General features: G+C 43.3%; 1 protein-coding gene across 3 annotated transcripts in view; it reads left to right on the forward strand.

Moving 5' to 3' along the window:
* Ptprm (protein tyrosine phosphatase receptor type M) overlaps positions 1-26,951 on the forward strand; it is a 698,790-nt gene that overhangs the window by 457,070 nt on the left and 214,769 nt on the right. For all 3 annotated transcript variants that reach the window (XM_057758864.1, XM_057758862.1, XM_057758863.1), the window contains one exon: positions 11,928-12,060. In XM_057758864.1, the coding sequence (XP_057614847.1) occupies positions 11,928-12,060 (133 nt within the window). The remainder of the gene's footprint in view (positions 1-11,927; positions 12,061-26,951) is intronic.

Raw genomic sequence — 26,951 nt, forward strand, 5'->3', positions numbered from 1 at the left:
AGGCTTCTTATTAACTCCTATAACTTATATTAGCCAATAATTCTTGTCTGTGTTAGCCACATGGCTTGGTACCTTTTTCAGCGAGGCAGTCACATCTTCCTTGCTCTATTTCTGGCTTCCTCTCTGTCTGGGAGACGACGGAAGACTGAAACTTTCCTCTTCCCATAATTCTCATTGCCACGCCTCTACTTCCTGCCTGGTCACTGTTGCCCCACCTATACTTCTTGCCTGGCTACTGGGCAATCCGCAGTTTATTAAAAAAATACAAGTGACAGCATAAAAGACCATTTTACTGCAGCAGAAAATAGATATAAATCAGTAGATGATGGGTGGATGGATAGATAGACAGACAGATGATAGGTAGACAGACAGACAGATGATTGATAGATAGATAGACAGATGATAGGTAGACAGACAGACAATCAGACAGACAAATAGATGATAAATAGATGGTTGATAGATGATAGAGATGATTGATAGATGGTAGATAAATAGATTAGATAGATAATTGATAGATGATAGATAGATAGATAGATAGATAGATAGATAGATAGATAGATAGGTGATAGAGATGATTGATAGATGGTAGATAGATTAGATAGATAGATAATTGATAGAAGATAGATAGATAGATGATAGATAGATAGATAGATAGATAGATAGATAGATAGAAACACAGATGATAGATGGTGATATCTTTGAAAAGAATATGAGACATGAAATGATGTTATATGTATATGCATTCATAGATATGTACGTGTGTGGACATGCAAACACATATGTACACATATGTAGACATGTATGCATATGCATGTGGACACCAGAGGTAAATGTTGGGTCTTTCCCTCAATTGCTCTCCCACTTATTCTTGGAAAAGAATCTCTCACTGAACTCAGTTCACCGATTTGGTGAGCCTGGCTGCCCAGTGAACTCCAGGTCTCTTTTCTCCTCACCCCTAATGTTAGGGTTTGGGGCTTACTGCTATGCCTGGCTTTTCATGTGGGTGCTAAGAATCTAAACTTAGGACCTTAAGGCCAAGCATTTACTGATTCTTCTGTCCTAAAAGTTATCTTTTGACATGTGGTGGGCTCCCCTTATATACTGTGTAATTTCCTTAGATTTTGTTTTTTTTTTTTTTTTTTTTTTTTATTTTCGAGACAGGGTTTCTCTGTAGCTTTTGGTTTCTGTCCTGGAACTAGCTCTTGTAGACCAGGCTGGCCTCGAACTCACAGAGATCCGCCTGCCTCTGCCTCCTGAGATCTTGCTGTGTGCACATCCTCAAAGGCTGCATAGTTTAAGACATGCCAGAGTCAGCCACCCGTGCCTTTAAGCTAGTTTGGGACTTAATAAAGATAACGGTCATGTTTCACCTGCTTCTTCTAAGTGATGAGGAACCCTGGAAATAAAATGCTGTCATGGCAGGGTGAGAGGCAGTAACCATTTTCTTAAATGAGATTATCATTAATAGTTCGAATCACACTACCATTATCTTATCAGATGTCTCCCCACATCTTTCCCTTGAGAGGACCCTGGGCCACTGTAATTACAATGCAAATGATTGCTGGCTTAAACTTTAGATTTCTAAAACAAATTTCCTACGGAAGCATGAAAAATGGCCTGTGTCGGCTTAATCGTTACAAGTATTGCGTTCGTAACACTTTATTCTTGACAGCGGCTTATTTCTCGTCCCTCTGTGTAGACCCGGTTAGCTTGAGGGTCACTGACAGACACACCCTCTGCTGCTGTGGGTGACGCAACTCTGCTTGACCCAGCATTTGTCTTCACACTTTCTTTCTGTTCAGCTCATGGTATCATTGACTAAAGTTTGGTAGTGATTTTCCTGATAAGGACCCTCACCTCTCCTTCTCTGGCTGTCCCTCAGAGCCCATGTCAGATAGTATCCTCTCTTGCACACTGTCTCCAGACCTCTGTAAGGTCACCTCAAGTGGAGCATATACCCCTTCTTAACTAAATCCTTGCCTGGTCCTGAGCATCTGTGGACCAAAGGGCAGAAAATAGGACCTACTGTCCTCTTTACTTTTTTCTTCTTTGTATTTCCCTTTATGCCCATTGTCCAGTGTCTGAGACCTTAATATAAACAAGGGATAACTATGCTTTTAAAAATATGGCAGGCAGAGGGACAGGAAATTAAAGTGAACTTGACTGTGACCAGGCTTTGATTCTACAGCTGTAGACGCCTTGCATGTGTCCTGCACACAGGACAAGACGTGGGGGCTGGTCATGTCAAGAGAACACAAACAAGTTGAACCCATTTTGTCCCAAAGAACATAGAGCTTAGCATGTAATAAACAGAGTTCGCCAGAATACTGGACACAGGTTGGAAGTGGTAAGTTGTATGCAAGAAAGAGAAAGCTAAGCGCTCTCAGAGTTTGGAGAGCGAACACTTGCTACGTGGTCAGAAGTCACGGGTAGTGCTGGAATGATTAGGGGACATTTGAACTACAGAGAAGGCTTAGGGAAAGCTTCCTGGTGATGGAAAAGGGGCCAGGAAGGGGAACCTGCTTGGGGGGGGGGGAAATCAAACATCTCTATTTCCAAATATAAGGGTGGTAGAAGGCAAGTAGAACTGGGCAAGGAATAACGCTTCAAAATGGGTGCTGGAAATAGTTCCAAAGGCCTTGACTTCCAGCTGAAATAAGCCTTGGGATGCTCTCACTTTTGCGGTTTTAATTCTCGTAAAGAGTGATTCCATTGGAGTTATTATTTAGGACAAGGTATGGCTGCAGCACATCGTAAAACAATTAGATGAGGTGTAGAGTGCAAAGGTTAGCACTGGAGGTGACGCCGGGGCCAGGTGTACCAATGAAGCAGCAATGAAGAAAGGATGTGCCGCCATTGGTCATTCTAGGAATCAGCAGGCTTGTCTGTGTGTCAGGGGCCTCTTCTTCAGCCTGGGTCCCACCTCTGTGGGCTGAGGGCTGAATGCTCTCTCTGTGTGACCAATGTCTATTTATATGCTCTGAGTTGGAGTACCTGTTGCATTCTAGACACAGCGCACGAAAATCATCTCTTAGGTGTCCCTAAGACTTCCTTTTATGCCTGCACATTCAGAAGTGTTTTTCTGGACCCGAGGTGGAGCTCAGTGGTAGAGTGTGTCTATAGCACGAGCACAGTCCTACACTTCTCTGCGCTTATTACACTTGCAAGGGCCGTGTGTGTAGCTCTTGGAGCATGCATAAGACACTTCCCATCCCGGCATGCAGTTTCCAAAATTCTTTGCATGTTTTGAGACCCTTGGAGCATTGATAATTCTAGCAAGCCTATTTAATTTATTGAATGTGCTCACTTAAAAAAAATTAGTGTTTGTATGGGACTGGTGTGTGGTGGTGTGTGTGTGTGCTTATGTGTGTGTCTGTGTGTGATGTGTGTCGTATTGGCAGGCATGTGCTATGGTGTATGTATACAGATCAGAGGACAAGTCCGGGACTTAGTTCTCTCCTTCCACCGTGTGGTGCCAGGGATCAAAATCAGGTCATCAGGCAGGGTGGCAAGTGCCTTTATCCAGTGAGACATCTCACTGGCACTAAATATATTCATTTTTTGATAGTAAAGTAAATAAATTTCAGAAGCAGAAAAGACTCAGAATGGGGCTTGTAAATAATACTTTACAAAGGAAGCATTTGTGTTCTTTCTGTCCCAGAAATCATTTTTAAGTGCTAGCCATAAGTTAGACCTTGACCGAAAAGCATAAGCAATGACAGAAAATGCGACTGGCAACAGATGGTGATTCTAATTCCTTCAGTATTTAGTTTCAGTGTCTTGGTACCTCCCCCCAACTCTTAACCACCTCATTCTCCAGCAAGCTGAAGCAGCCACTTATATCCCTTTTATCGATTATGTACTTTCTATGAAAGGCACCCGTGGTTGATGTCTCCGTATTGACAAGTTGATTCCTAATTTTATGACTTGACCATGATTCAAGAAATTTAAATGGGAAAAAGAAAGTATTTCATCAGACTAGTAACAGGCTTAATAATTCTCTCCGAACTTTGAGAGTCCAGAGAGTGAGTGCATAATCTTTGATAAATCATCCTATCCACGGGGTGTCAGCCACATCAATAAATGGGAGCAATAGCTGCCATGAAATTAGAACCAAAACAAGAGAGAGAGAGTTGATTAATCTGAGGGGAAGATGTACCTTTCAAACAACAGAGTATCTTAGTTGTGCATGAAAAACTGCAGATGCGATCATTACTTGGAAGCCGTGCACGCTCTGTTTGCCCTACAGTGGAATGGAGCAGAGGGAAAGCTATAAATTCAAAAGCATAATCAGGTTACACAGAGCGCAAGCACAGGTTATTCTCCGAGTTGTAATTGACTGTTCCTAGGAAGGAAGACAATAGTATGTAATTTAGATGAAAAATCTTTGGGTTGTTTTGCCATTACGTATAATATTAAGGTACAACTAAAAATCAAATAAATAAGACTTGCAAAGAACTGTAGTACTCTGGGCAACAAGACATGAATGATTTGTCTCACAGTGATCTTTAAAGCCTGGATGGTCCTCTTTTAAAGGAAGCGAACAGAAAAACCTGGACAAAGGGTCAAAAGGGTAAAAAAAAGACAAAAATTAGATTATCACTTCCATGTAGTCATAAAAATGATAGCATGAAGTGGCCGAAACCAGCTCAGTTAAAATGTAGACTTCCGTTTTAGCCATTGGTCTTCCAGACATCTGGAGGGGGTGTGTTTTCAGAGGCCAGAGAAGGTAGGGTACTTTGATAGCACACAAGGCCCCGGTGTGACCCCCAGCTCTACACAGTCTCTGTGCAGTGTGTGCGTGACAGCACTTGGGAAGTGGAGGCAAGAGAACCTGAAGTTCAGGGTCATCCTGGACTACAAAAGGAGCCCAAGGCCAGCCTGGGATCCTACGGCTTCAAGAAGTAATAGTCCCAGCTCTTGTGGCCATGGAAACAGGCAGTAAAGAATGTGGAGAAAAAACTCAGCAAGTTCAGAGGTCCTCAAGACCAACGGTCTCCAGTGAGCCCAGTAAAGACTACTTGTGGGGCTGGAGAGATGGCTCAGCAGTTAAGAGCATTGCCTGCTCTTCCAAAGGTCCTGAGTTCAATTCCCAGCAACCACGTGGTGGCTCACAACCATCTGTAATGAGGTCTGGCGCCCTCTTCTGGCCTGCAGGCATACACACAGATAGACTATTGTATACATAACAAATAAATATTTATATAAAAAAAAAGACTATTTGTGCCTCAGAAAAAGAATAAAAGAAACCCCACACCGTCCATTTCCCTTGTATTCCTATTGCTCCTCTTTCTTCTCTGCCCCCAGGGACCTAAAACCAAGAGGGGAGGTAATGGTGTCAGTTTGCCACTGAATACCCATGTGCATGCTGTGGCAGCCCTCGGTGTGGCTTGGGTTAAGTTCAGCCGCTGAACCCAAGCACTCCTATACCCCTGGAGAAGTGCAGCAAACTCTTTTGCCACAGGAAGCCGCAAGCAAGGAGATTCGAGAACCCCCTGTTGGCAGCCAGGTGTATCCCTTCAGTTCCTGCCCTGCTTTGACTATGGCATTGCAAGTCCCTGTCTGCTGGAATGGTAGCCTTCCTCCTGCTCGCTAATCTCCTTCCTTCCCATTCTTCATGAAGCCTGTGAGTTTCCTGCCTGGTTATTCTCAAGGCTAATTCTATTATTTTCTGTGATTTGTTGTCTATTTTATCTAGTTCACAATGTTCTACCTGCAGGCAATGCCTGTCACAGCACAAAGCCTTTCTCCAAGGTCCCTCCTAGACTATTCCCAGCACTGACTCAGCCTCCAAAAACAAAGCAATTATGGACTCATAAAGCGTTCTCTACCTGACACCCGAGTCCATGCTCTCTACCTGTGTGTGAACATTTATGGGGCCATTCATGACTGCCTCTGGTGGGGAGTCTTTCCCACTCTCTTCTGCACACTGCACCAAGTAGGTCCTGGAGCTCTTGAGCATTTAGTGTGGCTTCCTGTGTTGTTGACAATGACCACATCTCTGGCATGAGGGTATGAGGACTCAGTGATCTGCCTTCTCTACTTCCCCTATTCCCGGTACAGAAGAGGGTCTTAGTAGAGAGGTATCGGCTTGAGCCTTGTGTCACACAGAGAAGCTTGCTGTGCATTCGGCTGTCCTGTGGCTGTTGTATGTAGGCGATGTGGGACATCTGGGTATGGCATCTACACTTCTAACCATCACTCGTCTTTCCTCTGCCACCTTGGGAAATAACTCCGACTCTTCCTTCCACTCTGCCCTTCACTCCTCCTCATTCTTCGCTCTGGTTATAAGGTGGAGAGGGCTTCATATGTTTTGGGGGTCAGTCGCAGACCCAGCTCTCATCTTTTCCCCATCTCCTCCTTTCCCCAGACCCCACCACTGTCAGCATCAGGGCTAGCTTCACTGCACCCTCTTATTCAAGAGCCAGCACCCCCTTCCTCCATACCTCTACCCCTTGCCATCCTTCACCTGCCCTGTCTCCTTGTCACTACTCCCAGGGTTCAGCTCCCCCACCTTTGACCACCTGCAGTCTTCACCCTCTTCCCTGGACCCTCCCTGTCCCACACTCTTTCTGCCTTTTCCCCCACCCCTGACTAAACCTTCTTACCTCATCATCTCCCCAACCCCGTTAGCTGCTTCCTTCACAGGCAATCACGCCCTTAGTGGAGACCATGCCAGTGTTACAATCCAAGACCTTCCCCATTGGCCGGTCATTCTAACAGCTGCTCCTTGCTCCTCACTACACAGTTCCTGCTTCCTGGCCTGGACCAGCCGCACCTCCCAGATACTTTGCCCCGACCTTTGACCCTTCTAAGACAGCAGCCCTACAGACAATTCCTTTCTCCCCTTCAGCCTTTCTCCCCTTTTGGTTTTGATTTTTTGAGACAGGGTTTCTCTGTGGCTTTGGAGCCTGTCCTGGAACTAGCTCTTATAGACCAGATTGGCCTTGGACTCACAGAGATCTGCCCGCCTCTGCCTTCAGAGTGCTGGGATTAAAAGGGTGCGCCACCACCTCTCAGCCCGCCCCGGCTGGAAGTAGCTCTTTTAGAACAAGTTGGCCTTGAACTCAAAGAGGTCCCCCAATCTCTGCTTCCCAAGTGCGAGATTAAAGGTGTGTGCCAGCCTCATGGTTGACTTTTGCTTCTGTCATTAGCATTTGGCCTCAGGATGCCATCATCTCTGTCTTGGATGCATGAGGGATGACACCTCACAGTCCCCATGTCTCTCAGGAGCATGCTGCAGAGACATTCTCTTTTTACCTTTGCTCACTTTGATGACCTCCTTGCTGGCTCCTCCCCACACTCCCCTGGCTGGCTCCTCCCCACACTCCCCTGGCTGGCTCCTCCCCACACTCCCCTGGCTGGCTCCTCCCCACACTCCCCTGACTGGCTCATCTCTCAGTCTTCATCTTCTCAGAGCCCCTGTGTAGATGTCTGGCTTTCCACACTGTCATTTTTATGGCATTCCCTAAGTTGATATCTCACACCCACAGATCTCACCTGTCCCAGCTGCCCAGTTCGTCTCTCCTGTGGATGTCATTATTGGGATCCCGAGTAGTCCAAAACTAAGCTCCTGTTTTCCCTAAGTCGATCCACCCACACTGTCAATTTCAGCCAATGACACCTTCCGGCCTTCTGTAATGATTTCTAGAGACCTGGGTTGGTTTTCCTGACCTACTAAAATTCATTGGCAAACACCTATGACTGCCATGAACATATATGAAGTTGGACAAAGCATCACCATCTCCATTACTGCTTTTGTAGAGTCATTTTGGGCTGTTGTGATGACTTCACTCCGATGCCTGTTTTCATATGTCTATGATGTCATGATATTTCCACTTTGGACATCTTACAGCCTTCTATGCATCCAGGACAGTGCTGGTCAATACAAACCAGATTGTATCGCCTCCACTCAGAATCCTGCCGCGCATCCCCGCTGAGGCAGAATTCTTCCTGCTATGTATAGCAGTGACCCCCACACAACAGTGCCATGTGCCATTTTCCCGGTTCACAACACTCCATGCCTACCCAGTGATCCAGTCTCACCTTAAATGTTTCTTCCCTGTAGAGGTCAGGAGGGTAAGGATGTGCCTCACTCTCACTCCTCCTGCAGGTCTCTCCAAAGCTATCGTCTTAACAATCTCTTCTTAGTTCTCTCTTCTTGGTCATCACCATCATCATCACTAGGCAAGCACCAAGAAACGTGTGACCCACATTCTCTGTTCAAATACGTCTCTATGTTAGCACACCAGAATATAAATTCTGAGCTTTTTTTTTCTTGTCCATATGCTCGTTGCCATGTTGCTAATATACAGCAAGAAATTTAGTAAGATGTCAGGAAACCACTAAATAAAGAATACTGGTGATATTTTCTTCTGTGTTCCCAGTCACCCTGGCAGTAAAGATTCCTTGTGGTGTTATTAGACCAGGCTATCTCCCAGCCTAGCACTGGGAAGCCATTCCGAGTGCTATGGACAGGGCAATCAGCAGTTCAGGTCATCAGCATTCTCCTTCATGGCCTCCTGGGAAGATCCGTGCAGTGGTTCAGTCGTCAAAATTGGGTCCAGACCTAAAGCCGGTGACTGAGCACATCGTGTTCTTGGTCTGGCTTGCTGCTGTTATTTAATTTAAGAGTGAGCACCAGGCCAAACTCTGCTTTCTGCCGATTTGAAACTAATCAGGTGCTGCACCGGACAGTCCTTCCTGCCTTCCGGGTTTCTCTTCCCACTAGACATTGTATCAGAGGCCTTCAGTGATGGCGTTTAAGTGCACCCTTCTTTTTTCATTGATAAAAACAGCCAATGCCATCCCACTCCGAGATGTAGGATGTCTTAGTCACTGTTCTATTGCTGTCAATAGACACCATGACCAACCCTTGTAAGAGAGAGCATTTACTTACAGTTTCAGAGGTTTAGTCCATTGTCGTCATGACTTGGGGCATGGGGACATGTAAGCAAGTCCTGGAGCCATAGGGCAAGGAAGAGAGAGACTGGGCCTGGCATGGGTTTTTGAAACCTCAAAGCCCACCCTCAGTGACACACCTCTTCCAACAAGGCCACCCCTCCTAATCCTTCTAATCCACTGCCTGGTGACTAAGCATTCAAATATAAGACAAACCTATGGGGGACATTCTTATTTAAACTACCACATAGAGAAAGAAAGAAATGGGAACTACCAAATGCAATTGACCTAAGAAATGAGAGAGGGGAGAAGATCATCCATTCTAGGGGGAACCCACACAGACACCCACTTCTGGAAGGGCACAGGGGCCTAGTACCATGCAGTGAAGGCAGGGCCTGTCTGTGCTGAGAGACAGGTCAGCTTCGTGGGCACCTTCTCATTGAACTGTTGGAAGTTAGTGACAGCCTAATCTTGACTTGGTGTTTAAGTTTTTCTGCTTCTCCTAGTAGCCCAAAAGCAAACATCTGAGTTGGCCAGGTGGGCGACCCCAGGTAGACCTCCCCAGGAGCCACCGTTCTGCTTCACACGATGGCTACCACGGTCACACTGCTGCAGTGTCTCTAGGGACTCCAAGGGTTTCGTTTCCTTGACCTGCAAAGGGAAGTGAGTTCGAAATATGAGTCCTTAGGAAGGGTGATATTGAGCTTCTGCTGGCTGTGTGACAATGTCCTTTCATGCTTCCCTAAAAGGATAAAGGCTGGGTGACCAGCAGTCTTTGCCCTGGAAAAAGAACACCCATTTAAAGCTGTGTCACAGCCTAGGTAAAATACTCCAGGAAAAACACCTAGTTACTTGGATCACAGAAACAAGACATCACTATTAGTGGCCTGTCTTTTCTTAGAACGTAAATGTGTGAGTCAGATCATCTTATTTTTTTATGTGAGAATTTTTTAAATGGAAAAAGATTTTTCTAAATTCTTTCTTTCTCAATTGATATATTTACTATTTACCAGAAAAAGAACCTTAAAATCATTTTGCTATAGTGAAAATACATTTGGAGAACTAGTAACCTCTAGCTAGCAAGATAAATAAAAGTGGCTGCCAATATGCCAGCATTTGAAAGAAAAACAAAAGATTATCTTGCAAATTACACATTTAAAGTTGGAGAGTATATGAAAATAGAAATGATCGGACCTCCATTTCTGAATTTGCATGTTACTTTTTGCATTTATAAAGTTTTCATCCCCTATCACATATGCATTTTCCTGTAGATTTTTCAAAAAATGTATTTAATGTCAGTGTCCTTTGCATCACACCTGGTGCTGTGTCCCCCAACCCCCACTCCAGTCTATGGCAGTAAGTGTTCTTCAGATGCAATTATTATAAAATAATTATCTTAATACTTTTAACATTTAACTAGACAGCAAGTTTGAGGGATACCCATCCAAGAAAAAAAAGCAGGATTTCCTGTCCTCTTGACATTGTCAGAAGTAATAATAATAATAATAATAAGTCATCACCAGAAGTTCCTCCTGACGTCTTTAACTTAAAGTGTGTGTCATTGTCAAGGATGAAGGAAGGCACTTGGCTAGAATGCTCCTTTTTATTAAAATCCAGTAACTGAAGCTGGCAGTAAGAGGCAGTAGAAAGGATCTCTGGGGACAGTCACACTCCCTTATAGGAAAAAAGCATCTGAGGGTGTCCTGGGGCCTTCTCTCTCTTGTCCCTCCTCTGATCTACACCCAGCTTCGTCAGGCCAGGTTACAGCCATGTTCTCTCGAATGAAAAATGTAATATGACTTTAGTTGGAAAGAAGCGGGGTCCGTATGCTTCCAAAGGAGTAAGGAAAGCAGGGTAGCTGTTACTCAGCTCGCCTGTTCCCCACGATGATGCCCGGTCTGTGGTGGTGGCTGGCACAGACACGGGACCAGTGAAGGTTTCCAGGCACAGCAGAACGCATGCATTGGTGGAAAGGGAGAAAGACAGGCACACACTCTCGCTCCTAAGTACATTTTGACCAACAAAGATGGAGAAAGATCTTAGGAAGAGAAGTTTGCACATAAAACTGCTGTGTTTAGGAAGGACAGGGTGGTGATCCAAACACCAGGCCATCATATGCTGATGAGGCAAGGAGTAACCTCTCTGGAAAAGTAGATGCTGTGGAATGAAGTGGACACTGCACTCCTAATAGTCTTCATCTTGAACTCATTTAGCAGAGGAAATGGATATTTCATCAGACACAGATTTGAGATTCCATCACATTATACCGTCAGCAGGACAGACCATGTCTTGGAAGCAGGCGCGCAAGCCAACTAAGACAGAGCCGCCACTCGGAGGCCCTGTTTATCTCATTTAAACAGATATGAACCGTGGGTGCCGGTGGCATGATCACCAGCTGCTGCCCACTTGGTGAATAAATTGCTTAGAAGGATCCCTTTGCTTTCCAGATGTGACCTAGATTCAGATTTCCAAAGGTGGGGGGGTCTCTATTGTGTTAAAATAAAAAATAGAAAAAAACAATTGCTGGTAAAAAAAAAAAAAAGAAAGAAAGAAAAACGCATAGCAAATGAGCTTATCTCGCTTTTCCAGGTGTTTGGGCTAATATGTGACGGAATTATGGCTTCATTTATGAAAAATAATTGAGGAAAATGTTTCCGTGAATCAAATTTGGATAAAGGCTTAGGGATAGCTATTGTGCCGTTAGCAAGTTTTAAGTGGAAGGAAGAACGGGAACTAAAAGGGATAATAAAAATATTTAAAAGTGTGTTTGAGAAGTCTCTTAGAAAAGGGTCAGACGTGGGTGTGCTGTGAAGGAGTGAAGTGTTGAGCAAGGAGAACAATTACAATTCTTTCAGCACCTTGGAAAGCTGCTTTTAAAAAAGGAAAAAAAGAAAGAAATCAAAGCCCATCTGTCTGCTGGCTCTGATACGTCGCATTATTCTGTGAAATGCGCGCGGGATGGGGGGGGGATTTAAATGTAACGTCTTTATTCTGTCTTACCCACTTGCTCTCCTTTTCATCCCCAGGGGCCGTTACTCCAAAGCCAGTCCCCGAACCTGAGAAACAAACAGACCACACGGTTAAAATCGCTGGAGTGATCGCGGGCATCTTGCTGTTCGTTATCATATTTCTCGGAGTTGTGCTGGTCATGAAGAAGAGGTGAGCTTGTTAGCTGGTTGCCCAAAGTGGAGCTGCCCCTTCTTATCTTGCGGGATCACTTGGTGTGTATGAAGAGATCCAGTTACTGGGGAGGCAGTGGTGGCCTGCTGTCACTGTTGTGACCGCGATTGTGAACATGTTGAATCATGGAGCATTTGCAGTTAGGGGACAGAAATTTAGAGTAAATGCATGGGGGTTTTGTGACTATGAAAAGTATATCATGCCACAATAAATACAAGAACTTTATTTCCTTCTGTGGGATAATATATATGAAATGGTTGTATCCCCTGACAAGTGTTTGGTCCTGACGACGGACAGCTCTGTACTTGACGCTCCAAAGCATGCGAGGAGAAAACCTTCCCTCCCATTATGATGAAAACTATGAGGATGAATTTCTTGAGGCAGCGTCCTGTGTTGGCAGCATGCTAGAGCAGTTAATCAGTACAGTACCCCATGAGAAAATCAGCCCCAAAAGGGGGGAAAAAACCAAAAAAAAAAAAAAACAGAACTAAGTTATTAGAGCATGCTTAGTGTTATGAATGGCCAAGGGATCATTCATTGGCGGGGGAGATGAGGAAATCTGGTTACAGTTAAGTGATTCTTTCCTTCTCCGGGCAGAAAACATTCAGTGTCGGCTTTTGTGTGAGCAAATTTTTAAAAACCTGGCTTAATAATAAAGTCTTAAATTTATATAAAATGACAAAAATACAGATGGTTAGAAGTAGGATGATGCGCCCAAACAGCAGAAGTACATGAGGCTCGCTGCTCCGCTCTGTAGTTAAAAGCAGTTGTAGCCATGGGATGTGGTCATGGATGGCGGAGGTGAAGCAGGCGAGCCTGTCAGAGGCAGATCATGAAGGTTATGCGGCCAGGGGTGAGGCTGGACTCCATCATGAAGTCTAGCTGACAGTAGTATCGGCTAAGTTTTATGTGCAGATGCGAGTGTAGCAAGAAATAAACCTCTTGTAAGGAGACAGGTTGAGGGGGTAACAGGAGGTAGATTGCCAGTAGCTAGCTGAAGGGAGAAGGAAGCCTAGTTCTTCATGCAGCATGGTAGTGGTGATGATGCCATGCACAGATGGTGGAGCAGAGGACTAGAAGACACCTGAGAGCTGAAGGCAGATTTCGGCTCTGGACATGTGGAGTTAGGATCCCCTTACATGGGTGTACTCCCAGGGTGTACATTCCTTGTGCACGGCTATGCCTTGTGGACTAGAAATAATAATCCCAGCTCCAAAGCTCTTCATTGTGAGCTTGTAGAGTTCAAGGAACATCAAAGTGAAGATAAGCCTTGTGTTGGAGCAGTAAGTAAGTGGGTTCATACCCAAACACATGAACCCGGCCAACTTTGTCTTCTTGCTTTTTCTGTGTGTCCTTTGTCCCTAGTCATGTGTTGTCTGACCCTTCCTTTTCCTACCTCGTTTTTCTCTTCATTTTTAGTTCTCTCGTGCGCACGTGAAACAGGGTTTCAGTCTATAGCTCTAGCTAGCCTTGAACTCAAGATCTTGTATCCACATCTTGGGTGCTGGAATTATAGGCATGAGCTACCATACCTACCATTATTTGTCTTTGTATATTTATTTCACTCTCTTCCATATTTTATACTGTTTTTTTTTTATTTTATTTGTTACTTGTTTTTTTTTTATATCTCTTTTCTTCTTGTTCTTCATCACTCATTTTATTTTCTGGATGATCTTTGTTAGCTCCTCATTGCAATATTTACATAGATATCTGTTTGGAGATATCAGTGATTTTTGTATTGGTTTTTAACATTTACCAAGGAAAATCTCAAGCAACAATAGGTTCTTCATGCCTAAATATTCAAACTGAAGATTTCCAAGACTTATCTGAAATTCTTAGGCTGTATTGGACCTTTGTGTCACCCAGCAGGCTCTCTGTGAGGAGCAGCTTGAAATGTGGTAATCCAGTTGCCCTCGTGACCTCAGCTAAATGCTAACTAATCCTCCACGGGTCTTCTTCTGCTAGATTTGTTCATTTTTCTACCTAGGTCTCTCAGGTAGTCACAGGGTTGATGTTATAAATTATGCATTTGAAGAGATTGCCTCTGGTAACATATGGCCTTGATACAACTTTACACTAAAGACCCATAAGTCATGTCAGATTTTACATGATTATTTACTACACAGTAATCTTAACAGGGCTGTGTGCACAGCATGCGTTACCGGATTTGCCTTTTCTGAAACAGAGATTGTGTTCTCCGTAAGACAAATGAACCAACACACTCTGCCTATAAATGCAACCTTTTAAAATTTAGGCTTGTGCTATATGTGATAGAAATCCTTAAAACTTGGATTTGTTCAGGGTTTTTCACCAAAATTCAAGTTTAAATTTTCCGAGCACCATTTCTAGACAGAAGAATCAAAGCATTGCATGAATCATGCATCGGCTGCTGGGGTGTCGCTAGTGCGTAACAAGCACGTTCCATTATTTAAGCTACCCAGTAGGTCTTCCAAATATCTCTTTGTTCAGTCACTTTAAGCCCTGTAATGTTGGTCGCTGAGCAGTTGATCTTTCAGCCACATTTCTCACCGTCCCCCAAAAGACCTTCAGTAAATGAGGAGAGGCCACAGGGGGTGACGAAAGAGAATGAAAGAGAGAGAAGGAAAAGGATGGCCTCGGGTGGATTTCTACACAGACTGGTTATTTTTTTTTCTAGGTGAAAATTGGTGTTATCAAACTTTGTAGAGCTTTCTGTTTGTGCTATTACCCTGGGTTCCTTCTTTTCTTTATTTATTCCTATCTACATATTTATTTATCTACCTATCATCCATCTACCCATCATCTGTCTGCCTGTCATCTACTTACCTCCTGTCTTAGCTAGGGTTTCTAATGCTGTGAAGAGATACCATGACCACAGCAACTCTTACAAAGGAGACCATTTAATGGAGGTGGTGGCTTACCGTTTCAGAGGTTTAATCCTATAACATCATAGTGGGAAGCAAGGCAGCTAAGAGTATGGTGGTGTGCAGACAGACATGTTGTTAGAGAGGGAGCTAAGATTCTATGTCTTGATCCAGAGGCAACAGGAAGTAAACTGACTCACTGGGTGTGACTTGAGCATATACAAGACCTCAAAGCCTGCCTCCCCAGTGACACACTTCCTCCAACAAGGCCACACTTAGTACTGCCATTCCCTTCAGGGGCCATTTTCTTTCAAACCACCACACTTGCCTATTTGCATTCCTATTTGGGAGGGTACATTCATAGCCACAGCATAAGAGAAAGTAGGAGGTTGAAAAGAATTTATCAATATTTCTGGAAGTACCACTGGAAATGTGCACTGAGGAAGATGAGCTCATTGTCTAGGATAGTCAACACTCCAAGCTAGTCAGCCTGGAGCTAGGCATGGGCACCTGTCTTAGCATTCTGGAAGGAGTCATTGTCTGTTACTAACTCAGTGAACATCACTTTGCCTTCCGAAAGGATAGTTCTATGAAACAATATTTGCAGAAGAACACAAAGCCTATCAATTCATGGAACAGTTTAGCATATAGGTGATAGGGACCAAAAGCAGGCATGGCCATGAGGGGTGCGTTCCAACACCCTATGACCCACACGAATCTGTTAGGCTTTGCCTGGACTAATGATATGAAAGCTTTGCTGAAAACAACAATTTTAGTAAGATCATAAGGCTTATTCTTTATCTATGGGCAACTCGGTGTCTTCTGTCCCTGTCCTAAATGGCATCCTCTGACAGCGCAGAGCTTGGGGCAGCAAATGCTGAAGAAGGCTGTAAGGTGACCATCTAGGAAACTAGAGCTCTATGCAGAGCTTGGTCGCAGCACACTCTCATAATTAATGTACAGTACTGCAAATAGGAGGGTTTGGTTTTTTTTTTTTTACCATATTCTACCAACGTCTGATTTAGTGTTATTTGTGCAAATAAAAATACCTGCGTCTTCAACATTTTCCATAAGGAATAATTTATCTCAATAACAGTTTGACAGACTTTAGTGTATCGCCGCTGTCGATTTTACTATGATTAATTATATTTGCTGTTGTTTCTAAAATTGCTGTAGATCTTACATAAGTTTGAGAACATTTGTATTAATTATAATTACATTCCTGTCTAAGCCACCGTGGTACATAGCAATCTCAGCAGTGGTGACTATCGAAAAATAATTAAAGAGGTATGAATTATTATGTAAGATAGCAAGCAGGAGTTATTCTTTCCAGAAGCACCTGTTAGTGATACACATAACTATACTGATACCGGAATGCATACTCCTGTCAGATGTCTATGGTGCATTTTACAAACGAAGCAGGTTATTAAACATTTATTGCCCATTCTATTGTGTCGAAGCAATACTAGTACTACCTAGAAGAAATTTTCCATAAAAATGGGAAATATTTCTGAAGACATCACAAAACAAAAAAAGATAAGAGAGAAAATTTGATGAAAACCCTGCTTCAAAGAGACGCGTGATGTGTGTGGTTGGAGACAAGCTGATGTTGACTCTCGTGTTCCCCTGCTCTGCCAATTTACACCCCGACTGGACCCCAGTGTGACCTTAAGTGTGATGCTTAATTCAAATCCCAGTTTCAAAAATCACACATTATGGAAGTGCATGGAGAAGTATGTCCGTCAGTTCCTTCTCTCCGTGGCATATAAAACACGTACATTTAGCATGTACTCGTCTAAATAAAGACCAGATACAGAGACAATTGTACTCCAGCTTGTGAGTCAGTGTGCTTGACCCAGGATAGAAGTGCACAGGAGTGTGTTTAGCCTAATCCGTTGGTTTCCTCCTGTCCCCCAGGTCTCCTGGAGACACAAAAAGCCCTTCTTTATTCATTATGTGAAGACCCTGCTTAGTCGGTGGGAGGGCTGGGTGATGCCACGCCCCTCTCTGCTCTGCAGAGATGCACACTGAAGTGGCTGGGGCATCCTTGCTGCCGTGCTCTGGGAAGACGCAGGAAGTTGTTCTGCAGAGGCTTAGGTGCAGCATTGCACACAGTACTTGAGAAATCAAACCCTGCCAGGTGGGGACAGTGTCTGCAGTGAGGCGCAAGGCCGCCATCAGTCCTCCTTCTCCCATTGGCACAGTCCCTGGAGGTTGTTCCAGTCTTCTGAACTGTATTAGCGCTGGGCCCTCATGCCCTCACGAGGCCAGGCACCTCCGGGAACAGTTGTCCTCCTGACTCCTGGTGGTATGGCAAGGCACTCGCCAGCTCAACTTGTTTCTATTCGTCCATTAGCATAGCTTACATGTGAAAACATACTTCTGTTGATCTTACCTCTGAAACCCCATCCAGCCGAGGATGTCAAGAGAAACCATGACCGTTCTTCACGGCGGCCGTGTCCAGGTCCGCTCGCTCTTCAGTCCTCCCCGTCTTGTTGCATTGTCGTGAGAACATGTGACCATTGGGGCTGACATGGCCTAACCTCCTATTAGTACGGGAGAGTGTGCCAAGGCTGTGGAACCAGCACATTTTATTTAGCATGATTGTTGAAATGTGGGTCTCAGAGAGTCCCAGAACTCAAATTTCATAAAACCACCTCATTTCTTTCACATTTTATTTTATTATTAATAAATAAAAATAGCCACGAACAATATTCAAAATAGAAGAAAACTGCATACACTAAAAAAAAAAAAATAGGCCAGGTTTCAGTTTGACTTAAAGGTGGATCCATGATCCTTATGACAAGAAACTCTAGCATAAATCTGAATTTCTTTTTAAAGCCATGGTATTATAAATGGAATCTTCTATTTATGTTCGCTCATGGTATGAATTTTCAAAAGGATGAGGAGGGCTCGTTGTTGTCCTGGAGAACCCATGCAATGACGAAAAACGGTGCTGCCCAGTAGACTGTATCCCTGTGCCCACTGCCTGCTAACCTGCCGGAAGACATTGGTCCCCTGTTATTCTCCTACACCCCCAGTTGTGCTATCGCTGCTCTGCCGGTTCTAGCATGGAGCTCTTTCTAGAGGTCTTATTGCAACAATGCAAATTGGCTCATTATTGAGTTCTGAATATACTTCTACTTTGCAAAAACAAAGCAAGGAAAAGTATGGCAAAAATGCCTGAGGTCATACTTCCTAAGAATGGCATATTTTCTCTCTCCGGGGCCTCACGAGTTCCCAACATAAATTACGTTCTCTGACGTTGGACACAGCACCTGCCTGAGTGCCCACTTCCAGTTTGGACACCTGGAACTTGTGCTCTCTTCTGTCCTGTCCTCATTCCCACACTGCCGTCCACTCTCCTCAAGGCCACACTGGGGATGATGTTGGAGTTCTCTGTCCCCTGAGGTGGCAGCTTGGGGCTATGAGCCATGCTCGGCAGCTCCCCTCCCTTCTGTCATAGTGCTTCGTCTAGAATAAGTGTGCAGCATCGTCCTCATGAGAGGCATCGAAATGCTTCTTCACCCCAAGCCTGCAGAGTAGCGTGTTTGCTGGTGTGTATAGGACTCTGGCTTCCATCACGAGCACCACAGACTGACATAGAGCGCAAGCCTTTGAATTGCTTTGGCATTTAAAAACGTAAAAAGTGCCATGCTTGTTTCAGCAACACATAGGCTGATAACATGGGAAATATAAGTTTCATGGTATCACATTTGGTTAACTTTCCTGTAATATACATCTTCTAATGGTAGAGTCCCTTCTTGAAAGGTAGGACGTTTTTAAAACTTGACTATTATTCTTTGCATTCTTAATTTAAAATATGGAAGCAGTTGAATAGACAGATGCTGAATTTCATATATGGTTTAATCAAATAGTAAATTGACTAGTCAGTAATAGGTATTTAAACTATCATTTATTTGTTGTTTGCCTTGCATATATTTTAACTGATATGCAGTAAGGATTCCTGTTTCTAGGGCACAGTGCACTGTTCACTATGTGTGTAGGATGTGCAAGTGATCAGGTCAGGGTAGCTGACATCGCTGGCACCTCAGATCTGTGTCCTTTCTCTCGGGAGCATTTAGAGTTCTCTTTCCATTCAGTTAACCACCGTCCACAAGAGTTTCCTCTTCTGCTACAGGACATTGGATGTTCCTCCCACCTCTGCACGCTGTGTCTCATGTCCTCCCTCCTCCCACCCTTGCTTCGACTCTGAGAATAGCTACGTGACTTTTAACTTTGGAACACACTTTTGAAATAGCAAATTGCTTTGCTTTTTGTTCACAAGTTACGTGAATTTAGATTTCAAATGAATAAACAAATGTGAGAATGAAATTTTCTTTATACCGTCGGCATGGATCTTAAAATGTTAGCTTTCAAATCTTTTCTTCAGCATTTTTATAATGAGACAATATAGACCATCACTCTGGGGTTCATTGAGACTTCTCACCCTCTGGACAGCCTTGCTCATCACCTACCACTTCTTTTTTTATAGGTTCCTGTTCCTTAGACAGTGTTTGATAATGCGTTTGTGTCAAACATTGGCTCATTGACCCTATAGTCAAAAGAAAAGTTAATAAAAACAAGTTTAGGAAGAAGACATTTACTGATATGCTTAGTAGCAAAATATATCTGTGACCTTGCAATCTGCACCTGTGACCTTGTGATTTACAGAGTCTTTTACTATTTTGGAGGCTGACACAGATGCGTGGAACCCTTGTGGCATAGCCAGTGTACCACCGTCACTGCTTTGGGGGCTGACACAAATACAAGGAACCCTCGTGGCATAGCCAGTGTGCCAGTATCACTGCTTTGGGGGCTGACACAGATACGTGGAACCCTAGTGGCAAAGCCAGTATGCTGCTATCACAGCATTGCAATCCTCCCTCTGCCAGCCCCAACTCCTTCTAACTGCTCACTGTGCCACACAGACACTGCCCCTAATACCAGGTCAGGCCACTTCACTTCGGTTCCTTGTCTGGCAACTGCTCGCATGCCTTAGCTGCATACATTTTGTCTAGGAGCGAATTAATTCTCTAGTCTCATAGTGGTTTTGCACGTGCTTAGGCTCCAAGATCCTGTCCAGTTGAATTCCCAAACGATTCTAATCCTCATCCCTAAGCATTTCACTAAGATCAAATTTGTTGTCTATTTTTTAAGCTGGAATTCTATAGAGTCCCAACATGATTCATGAAACTTGTCCGACCCCTCTGCCCCCCCGCCCAGCCCCCTGCCCCAGCGTAGGTAGAGCTGCCAATCAATGCTCAGCTGGCCAGTTATGAGACCAGACTATGCCGTTTCATCAGTACCCTACAGTGTCCTTTGCTTTATAAAACCGTGTTGCCCGAGTTATTAGAGACACTCCTCCAGCGAGGTTAGCCTAGGGTGGGCAACCATGTTCCAAATGAACACAGTATGAATAGCTAGTTTATATCCCAAGCACCCCCCTCTCTCTCATGGTCAACTATCGCCCAAAGAACAGCGCCCAAACTGAAGTCATAAGTATCGAAGTAAAAGGACAATTCATGATGCAGAGGGAGAAACACTGAGCGGGGAGAGCGCGTGATGAATGAGGACCATTAAGGAGTTCACTGTTTCAAAGGTCAGAATTATAGATCTGATTATGTGCAGAGCAACGCCGCTCATTGATTTTCTGGGCCCCATTCAGAACGTGAGACACGGAGGACGTTGCTCATAGCTTTTTTTAAATACCATGTGTCCTGTGATTTATACAATTTTGAATTCTCAAAAATATCTTTAATTACCATGCTGACCACCACATTAGCTTCGGCCTTTTTTAGTTCAGGCAAGGGCACTCAGTAATCATGTCTCTTTGAGACGTTGTGTGCTGCTAATTTGGGTGATAATATGTGAAGAACTTTCAACAATTTAACAGGCGCTCTGAACAAACAACAAATCAAATTAAGCTAAGGTAAATGAAATGTCCCTGATGAAAGAGTCATAAATTAAGAGACAAACAGCCCAATGAAGAAAAAAAATTAAAATAGATTTTTGGATTCTGAAATGTTTATCACCCTGGCTTGAGGACTCCATTGGATGAGGCTGTTAGCCAAGAAGTCTCTTACCTAGTTAATTTTTGTGCCTTGGCCAGCGTAGTCTGTTAAATTTGTTTCTCTTTCAAATCCCTTTTCTGAGATGTGCATTCAGTGCTTAGGGTGCTGTACTGGGGCCCTGCACTGCACCCCGCTGTTCTTAATTATAAAAGGGAGTGTTTCTAGGTTATGTCCCAAAGAGTTGAAGGGTCTTACAGGCTAATTTACATATCCATGGTCACAGCAGAATCACTCACAGAAGCTAGAAGCTGTCAGCCACCCAAGCACACTCTGGTAAATGAACAATGTGGTGGAACAGCATTCAGCCTTAGAAAGGAAGCACAGCTCACCGTAGCTACAGCGTCTATGGGTCCCTAGGCTGGGAAAGCACAAGTTGTTGATGGTAAATGCTACAAGGTGTCACTCACATGAGGCATCTAGAGTAGTTGCTTCCAAAGAATTGTCAAGGAGTGAGGAAGACGCAAAGGCTTAGTGTCTCATTGGGACAGAGTTTCCGTTTAGGGTGATGGCAATTTCCAAAGGTAGACAGCAATGGTTGTGTGGTTATGGGAGTTACTCTGAAATACGTGTTTTAAAATGATATATACATTTTCACAAGGAAAAAAGTCTTGATTATTGCTAGGAAATAGTTAGAACGGTTTGAGTTCTCGTCACCACCATCATAACCAATCTCAGAGTAGTAGGTGACTCTGTTGTCACTGGACAAAGGGTTTATCATCCTGTTAGCCTGGTCTGGCTAAGAAAGTCATGTTGTTCGGATGACAAGAGGAGAATATTTGTGCAATTGGTACTATTCCTTAGGCTATGGAAGTACCTGAAGCCATGTTACAGACATTCTACCTGTGGTCTTCTGGCATCTTTACCAACTGTAAACCAGGCTTTAAGCAAACCACATTGCCCTCAGAAAGTACCGTCTGCATTGTCAACAGCGTAACCTCAAGCCAGACAAAATGGCCATTGAGATGGATCCATCCAGTACATGTAGGCTATGGTTATCAGTGATGGCCACTGAGATGGATCCAGCCAGCACACGTATGGTTATCAGTGATGGCCACTGAGATGGATCCAGCCAGCACACATATGGTTATCAGTGATGGCCACTGAGATGGATCCAGCCAGCACATATATGGTTATGGATGATGGCCACTGAGATGGACCAAGCCAGCACACATAGGCTATGGTTATTAGTGATGGCCACTGAGATGGATCAAGCCAGCACACATAGCCTGTGGTTATCAGTGATGGCCATTGTGATGGTACTAGCCAGCACTCATAAGGGACTGTCTCTATAGCCTATGGTTATTGGTGATGGCCACTGAGATGGATCAAGCCAGCACACATAGCCTATGGTTATCAGTGATGGCCATTATGATGGTACTAGCCAGCACTCATAAGGGACTGTCTCTATCCCTGCTGCCAAAAGTGACTTGATGGACTCAAACTTACTTGATTTACTTCATTAGTGATCATAGTCAGCCCATATTATTGCTCATGTGATCGTTCTCTCTCTCATTTATTGAACCCAGAGCCTTATACATTCCTGGTGTTCCGTCTAACACTAAGCCACAATGTCTCCAGCCCAGGAGGCCTGCTCTCTTTTTCCCTATCTGCCTCCTTAAAGGCCCCTTTTCTGAGATTGTAGGCATCCTAAAGACAATACCCATTGATGGAATTTCTCCAGCCTGTCCTGAGGATACACCATGGTGACATAGATCACATGTGACACCTTTAAGAAACTTTTTTTTTTTTTTTGAGACAGGGTTTCTCTGTGTAACAGCTGTGGCTGTCCTGGAACTTGCTTTGTAGACCAGGCTGGCCTCACAGAGATCCACCGGCCTCTGCCTCCCGAGTGGGGTTGCAGGCACGTACTACCACTGCCCATTAATACCTTTCAGAGACTTCTTACAGAACCCATCATTCTTCCAAATAAGTTTATTGACCAGAAGAGATGACAATAATCTAAATTAGTGACACATTTGATAAATGAGTATATTATTCTGTCTTTTCATATGTATGACTTATTATTCATATAATATCAGTCAAGATGTCTGCTAAATGAGACATGAATCACTGGGCACTGAGAACACATTGATGAATATTTTCCCAGTTGGACCTTATATTTATTCAGTGACTATATATTGCTACCTTGTTTTAACTCCAGCACAACCAAGAAAAATGAATTATTTAATATCACATGGACAGCAAGCAACAAAACCAAAAGAGAGTGCTGGATGCCATCTTCAGAGCTATCACTCTGAACCAGTAGGGCTCTCCAGTTGAAACAGATGAATGAACTAGTGAACCAAGGGCGGGGGAGGATTCCACCAGAAACTCTGATCTATACCAGGACCAGTAGGCCTGTATTTCTCACCCCATGCACTAAGAGAAGAATATAACTATACAGCAGACCCAGATGGACACCCTAAAAGCCGGCCTTGTGTAAATCAGAACTCACCCAGAAGTCAGACCCTAGGATCTTTCAGAAGTCTTTGACATATTGAAGGTCTGAGTAGGCTTGAAATAGACCACAGCTGAGTGGAAATAAGAACCCAGCTGCAGATGGGGTCTCCAGTTTCTTCCTTAAATGCATAGTTTTTCAACTCAGTGTATTTCACATCACAAAATCCTGTTTGACCCAGCAGCCTCTCTTACTTACATTGCAAGTAGTGAATCTTTTGAAAGCATAAAGGCCTCCTGTTTCCTGCTTCCTGTTTCCTGTTTTCTGCCTCCTACTTCCTGCCTCCTGCTTCCTGTTTTCTGACTCTTGGTTCCTGCTTCCTAGTGCCACATTGAATTTGGAAAGAGCCCATAATGATTCTTGTCTGTTCTTTCTGTGGGTCACTGTGAATCCCAGAGAGACAGAACTCTGTGGATTGTGCCCCCATGACCTAGCTCTGCTTCTTATTCCTTACATGCAAACTTATGTGCTCCAAGACAGAAAGGCTCGTCTGTCCCTGCAGAGGGAGCTGCCAGGCACTGCCACTGTCACTGTTGTACCTCTACAGACCAGTGACGATGAGCCTCATGCTTGTGAGGATGGCACATCTGGTCCAGGAGTGGGAGCTCTCCTGTCACAAGCACAAAGAAGTTATGCAGATTGAGAGGACATTGGCAAGACAGTCACAGGCTCCTGAGGTGGGGTTGGAGCCCCAACTTCAGACAGAGTTAGGATGTGGCTCTGATTTGTGAAAATCTGGCTAAAATGAGCATAGCATAGAAAGCCATTGTTATCTTTCCCCTAATGGCACACTAGGGCAACAGGCACTGGTAGGTATCACTTTCCAGTCATGTAGGGAAAAAGCCTGCCAACCTTTAGTGACTTAAACCTTGCTATTTTGGATATTAGGGCTTCACACCGATTTTCATGACAGCTGTCTGTCTCTTCTTTTTCATTCCCAGTCACAAGTATTTTGCCCATGGATTATCTTCCTCTGAGCAAGAAATAATTTCTACTTCCCAAGCCTGGACAACGCAGAGTGTATTTCTAGCACTCAGCTAAAAATATTTAGCGTCGTTCACATGCTTTCTGTCATATATTTCAACTGTACTTTATACTATTAGTATTAGCTTGACAGACATATCCTGAAAGCTACTAAATATTTTGAAACACTTTTGACAAGAACATATTTTCACTCTTGATGACAGCTAATTTCACATTTATGCCAAACCATTTGGTTCTCTCATTAAAACTTGGATCTGAAGACTTCTTGCTAGGCAATCCCAAATACCAGGAAACCATAGTAAGGTCTTTATGACATCCTTGGAATTCTTACAAAGAACACATTGAAATTTCATTATAAATATGGAAAATTAAACTAGAAAAGCCAGTTCATGGTCTATGTTTAATGCCTACATTACTCTGGCTTTTAATAATTTTCCTCTCTAACAAATTTACTAAATGTGATCATTTGCAAACTTTTTCTTCATTATTGAAAGAAATAAGTCAGTTCTATATTTATTTTTCTTAAAATGGCTATTTTTCAAGTTTTTCTTTATAACTAGAATCAAGACTTATTTATGTTATCAGAGAAGAGAAAATGTCCAGATATGATAGTAGATGATCATAAATTTTATGTTTAGAATTTTTGAATTTGATGAAACAAAGCTAATGTATGGGCCATTGAGTCCTATTTTTCTAAATTTTCTCAGGCATGGTTTGGCCACTGCAGTGGAGTTTCACACAGGAGACTTTACCATTGTGCACCATGACCCCACAGACTGCCACCAAGATACAGTTTATAAAAGCAGCATTCACTCACCCCAAATTGAGATTCACTATAATACCACACATGTTAAGTTCTGCCTAGTCTCAGCAGAAAAAGTAAAATAAAATATATTGCCTTCCTGTTTGAGTTTGGAATTTCATTTCTCTATAAATAGCATGTCAACCTTCTAAGAGATAGTTTCTTGAGGTAAAGAAAAACCATGAGTATATAGGATATAATGAAGACTGAAAATGGCAAACGCCACCAGTATGTCACAAGGAGAAGCAGGACTCTTTGGAGGAAACAACCCAGCTATTCCCTCCTACCATGTTCTACTCATTTTCTTTCTCTTTCTCTTGGAAAGGGAATTGAGTAAGCCCTTTCACAGCATGCTGTGGGTAGATGTTAGCAAATGACTAGCCCAACACAGTCTCTTAAAAAATATATCAATTTGGGAATAAAATTATAGATGACTATCTATTAACCTGTATTTCTTAATTATGTATTACGTTTTTAAATGAGCTGCACAAACACAATATCTTAATCAAGAGCAGAAATATACATATAACAAAATTGACCTTAAATTTGTATTAATAGACCAAAATTTATACCAATGTGAAGTATTCATCTCTATAGCATATCCCCCTTTAAATGAAAACAGATATTTATAAACAATACTTGGGAATTTTGGTGTAGTTCTCTTCAAACTGCTTCTTGCTTTTTGTGGGGCGAAGTATTTGGGGGTTCACAGAGACCTTTTGGGGGGTCTTGGTCCACTTTGAGAGCCATTCTGTAGGCAGAAGATACTTGCTTGTTTTTCAGCCACTCAGACCCAAAATAATTACACAGAAACTATATGAATTACAGCACTCCTTGGCCAATCATGTAGATGTATAATTAGCTAGCTCTTATATCTTAAATTAACCCATTTCTCCTATTTTATATTTTACCATGAGTCTCATGGTTTACTGGTAGGGCAGGCAGTTGGCATCCTTCTCCTTTAGCTACATGGCATTGTAACATGAGGACCGGCTTGTTGGGGTTTATATCCTGCCCAGTTCCCACAGCTGGTAAGCCCCCAAAGAAAATCACACAGAGAGTCTACATTAGGTTATAAACTGATTGACCCATTAGCTCAGGCTTTGTATAAGCTCTTATAAAGAATATTAACCCATTATTCTTATCTATGTTAGCCACATGGCTCAGTACCTTTTTCAGTGGGGCAGGTCACATCCTGCTTCTTCCATGATCTGGGCAGGACTGTGAGAGAGCTTCCTTCTTCCCAGAATACTCCTATTCTCATTGCCCCACCTCTACTTCCTGTCTGGTTTTCCCGCCTATACTTCCTGCCTAGCTACTGACCAATCAGTGTTTATTTAAAACATAATTGACAGAATACAGACAATTCTCCCACACCATGGCATATCCCTGACTCTGCCTTCTTTTCTTCCAGTATTTCATTTAATTTTCTTGCCTCGCTCTATTTTGCCCTGCCATCAGTCCGGTCAAAGCACCTTCTTTAGTAGGCAAAGATAATAAAACATATTTATAGCATACAGGGGGGTATCCCACTTCTGGGAATTTAAACCACCATAGTACATTTCAGACACCTTGTCTGAGTACATTCTTTATAAAGTAGCCTCCATGTGACTTCTTCAGAGAGTGGTGATTTAGATGAAATTTACTGATGAAGAAGAAAAAGGCGAGAGTATGTACCGTAGTTATCCTGAGATCCCATACAATTCATA

The sequence above is a fragment of the Chionomys nivalis genome, chromosome 26, assembly GCF_950005125.1.
Source record: "Chionomys nivalis chromosome 26, mChiNiv1.1, whole genome shotgun sequence".
Taxonomy (NCBI): domain Eukaryota; kingdom Metazoa; phylum Chordata; class Mammalia; order Rodentia; family Cricetidae; genus Chionomys; species Chionomys nivalis.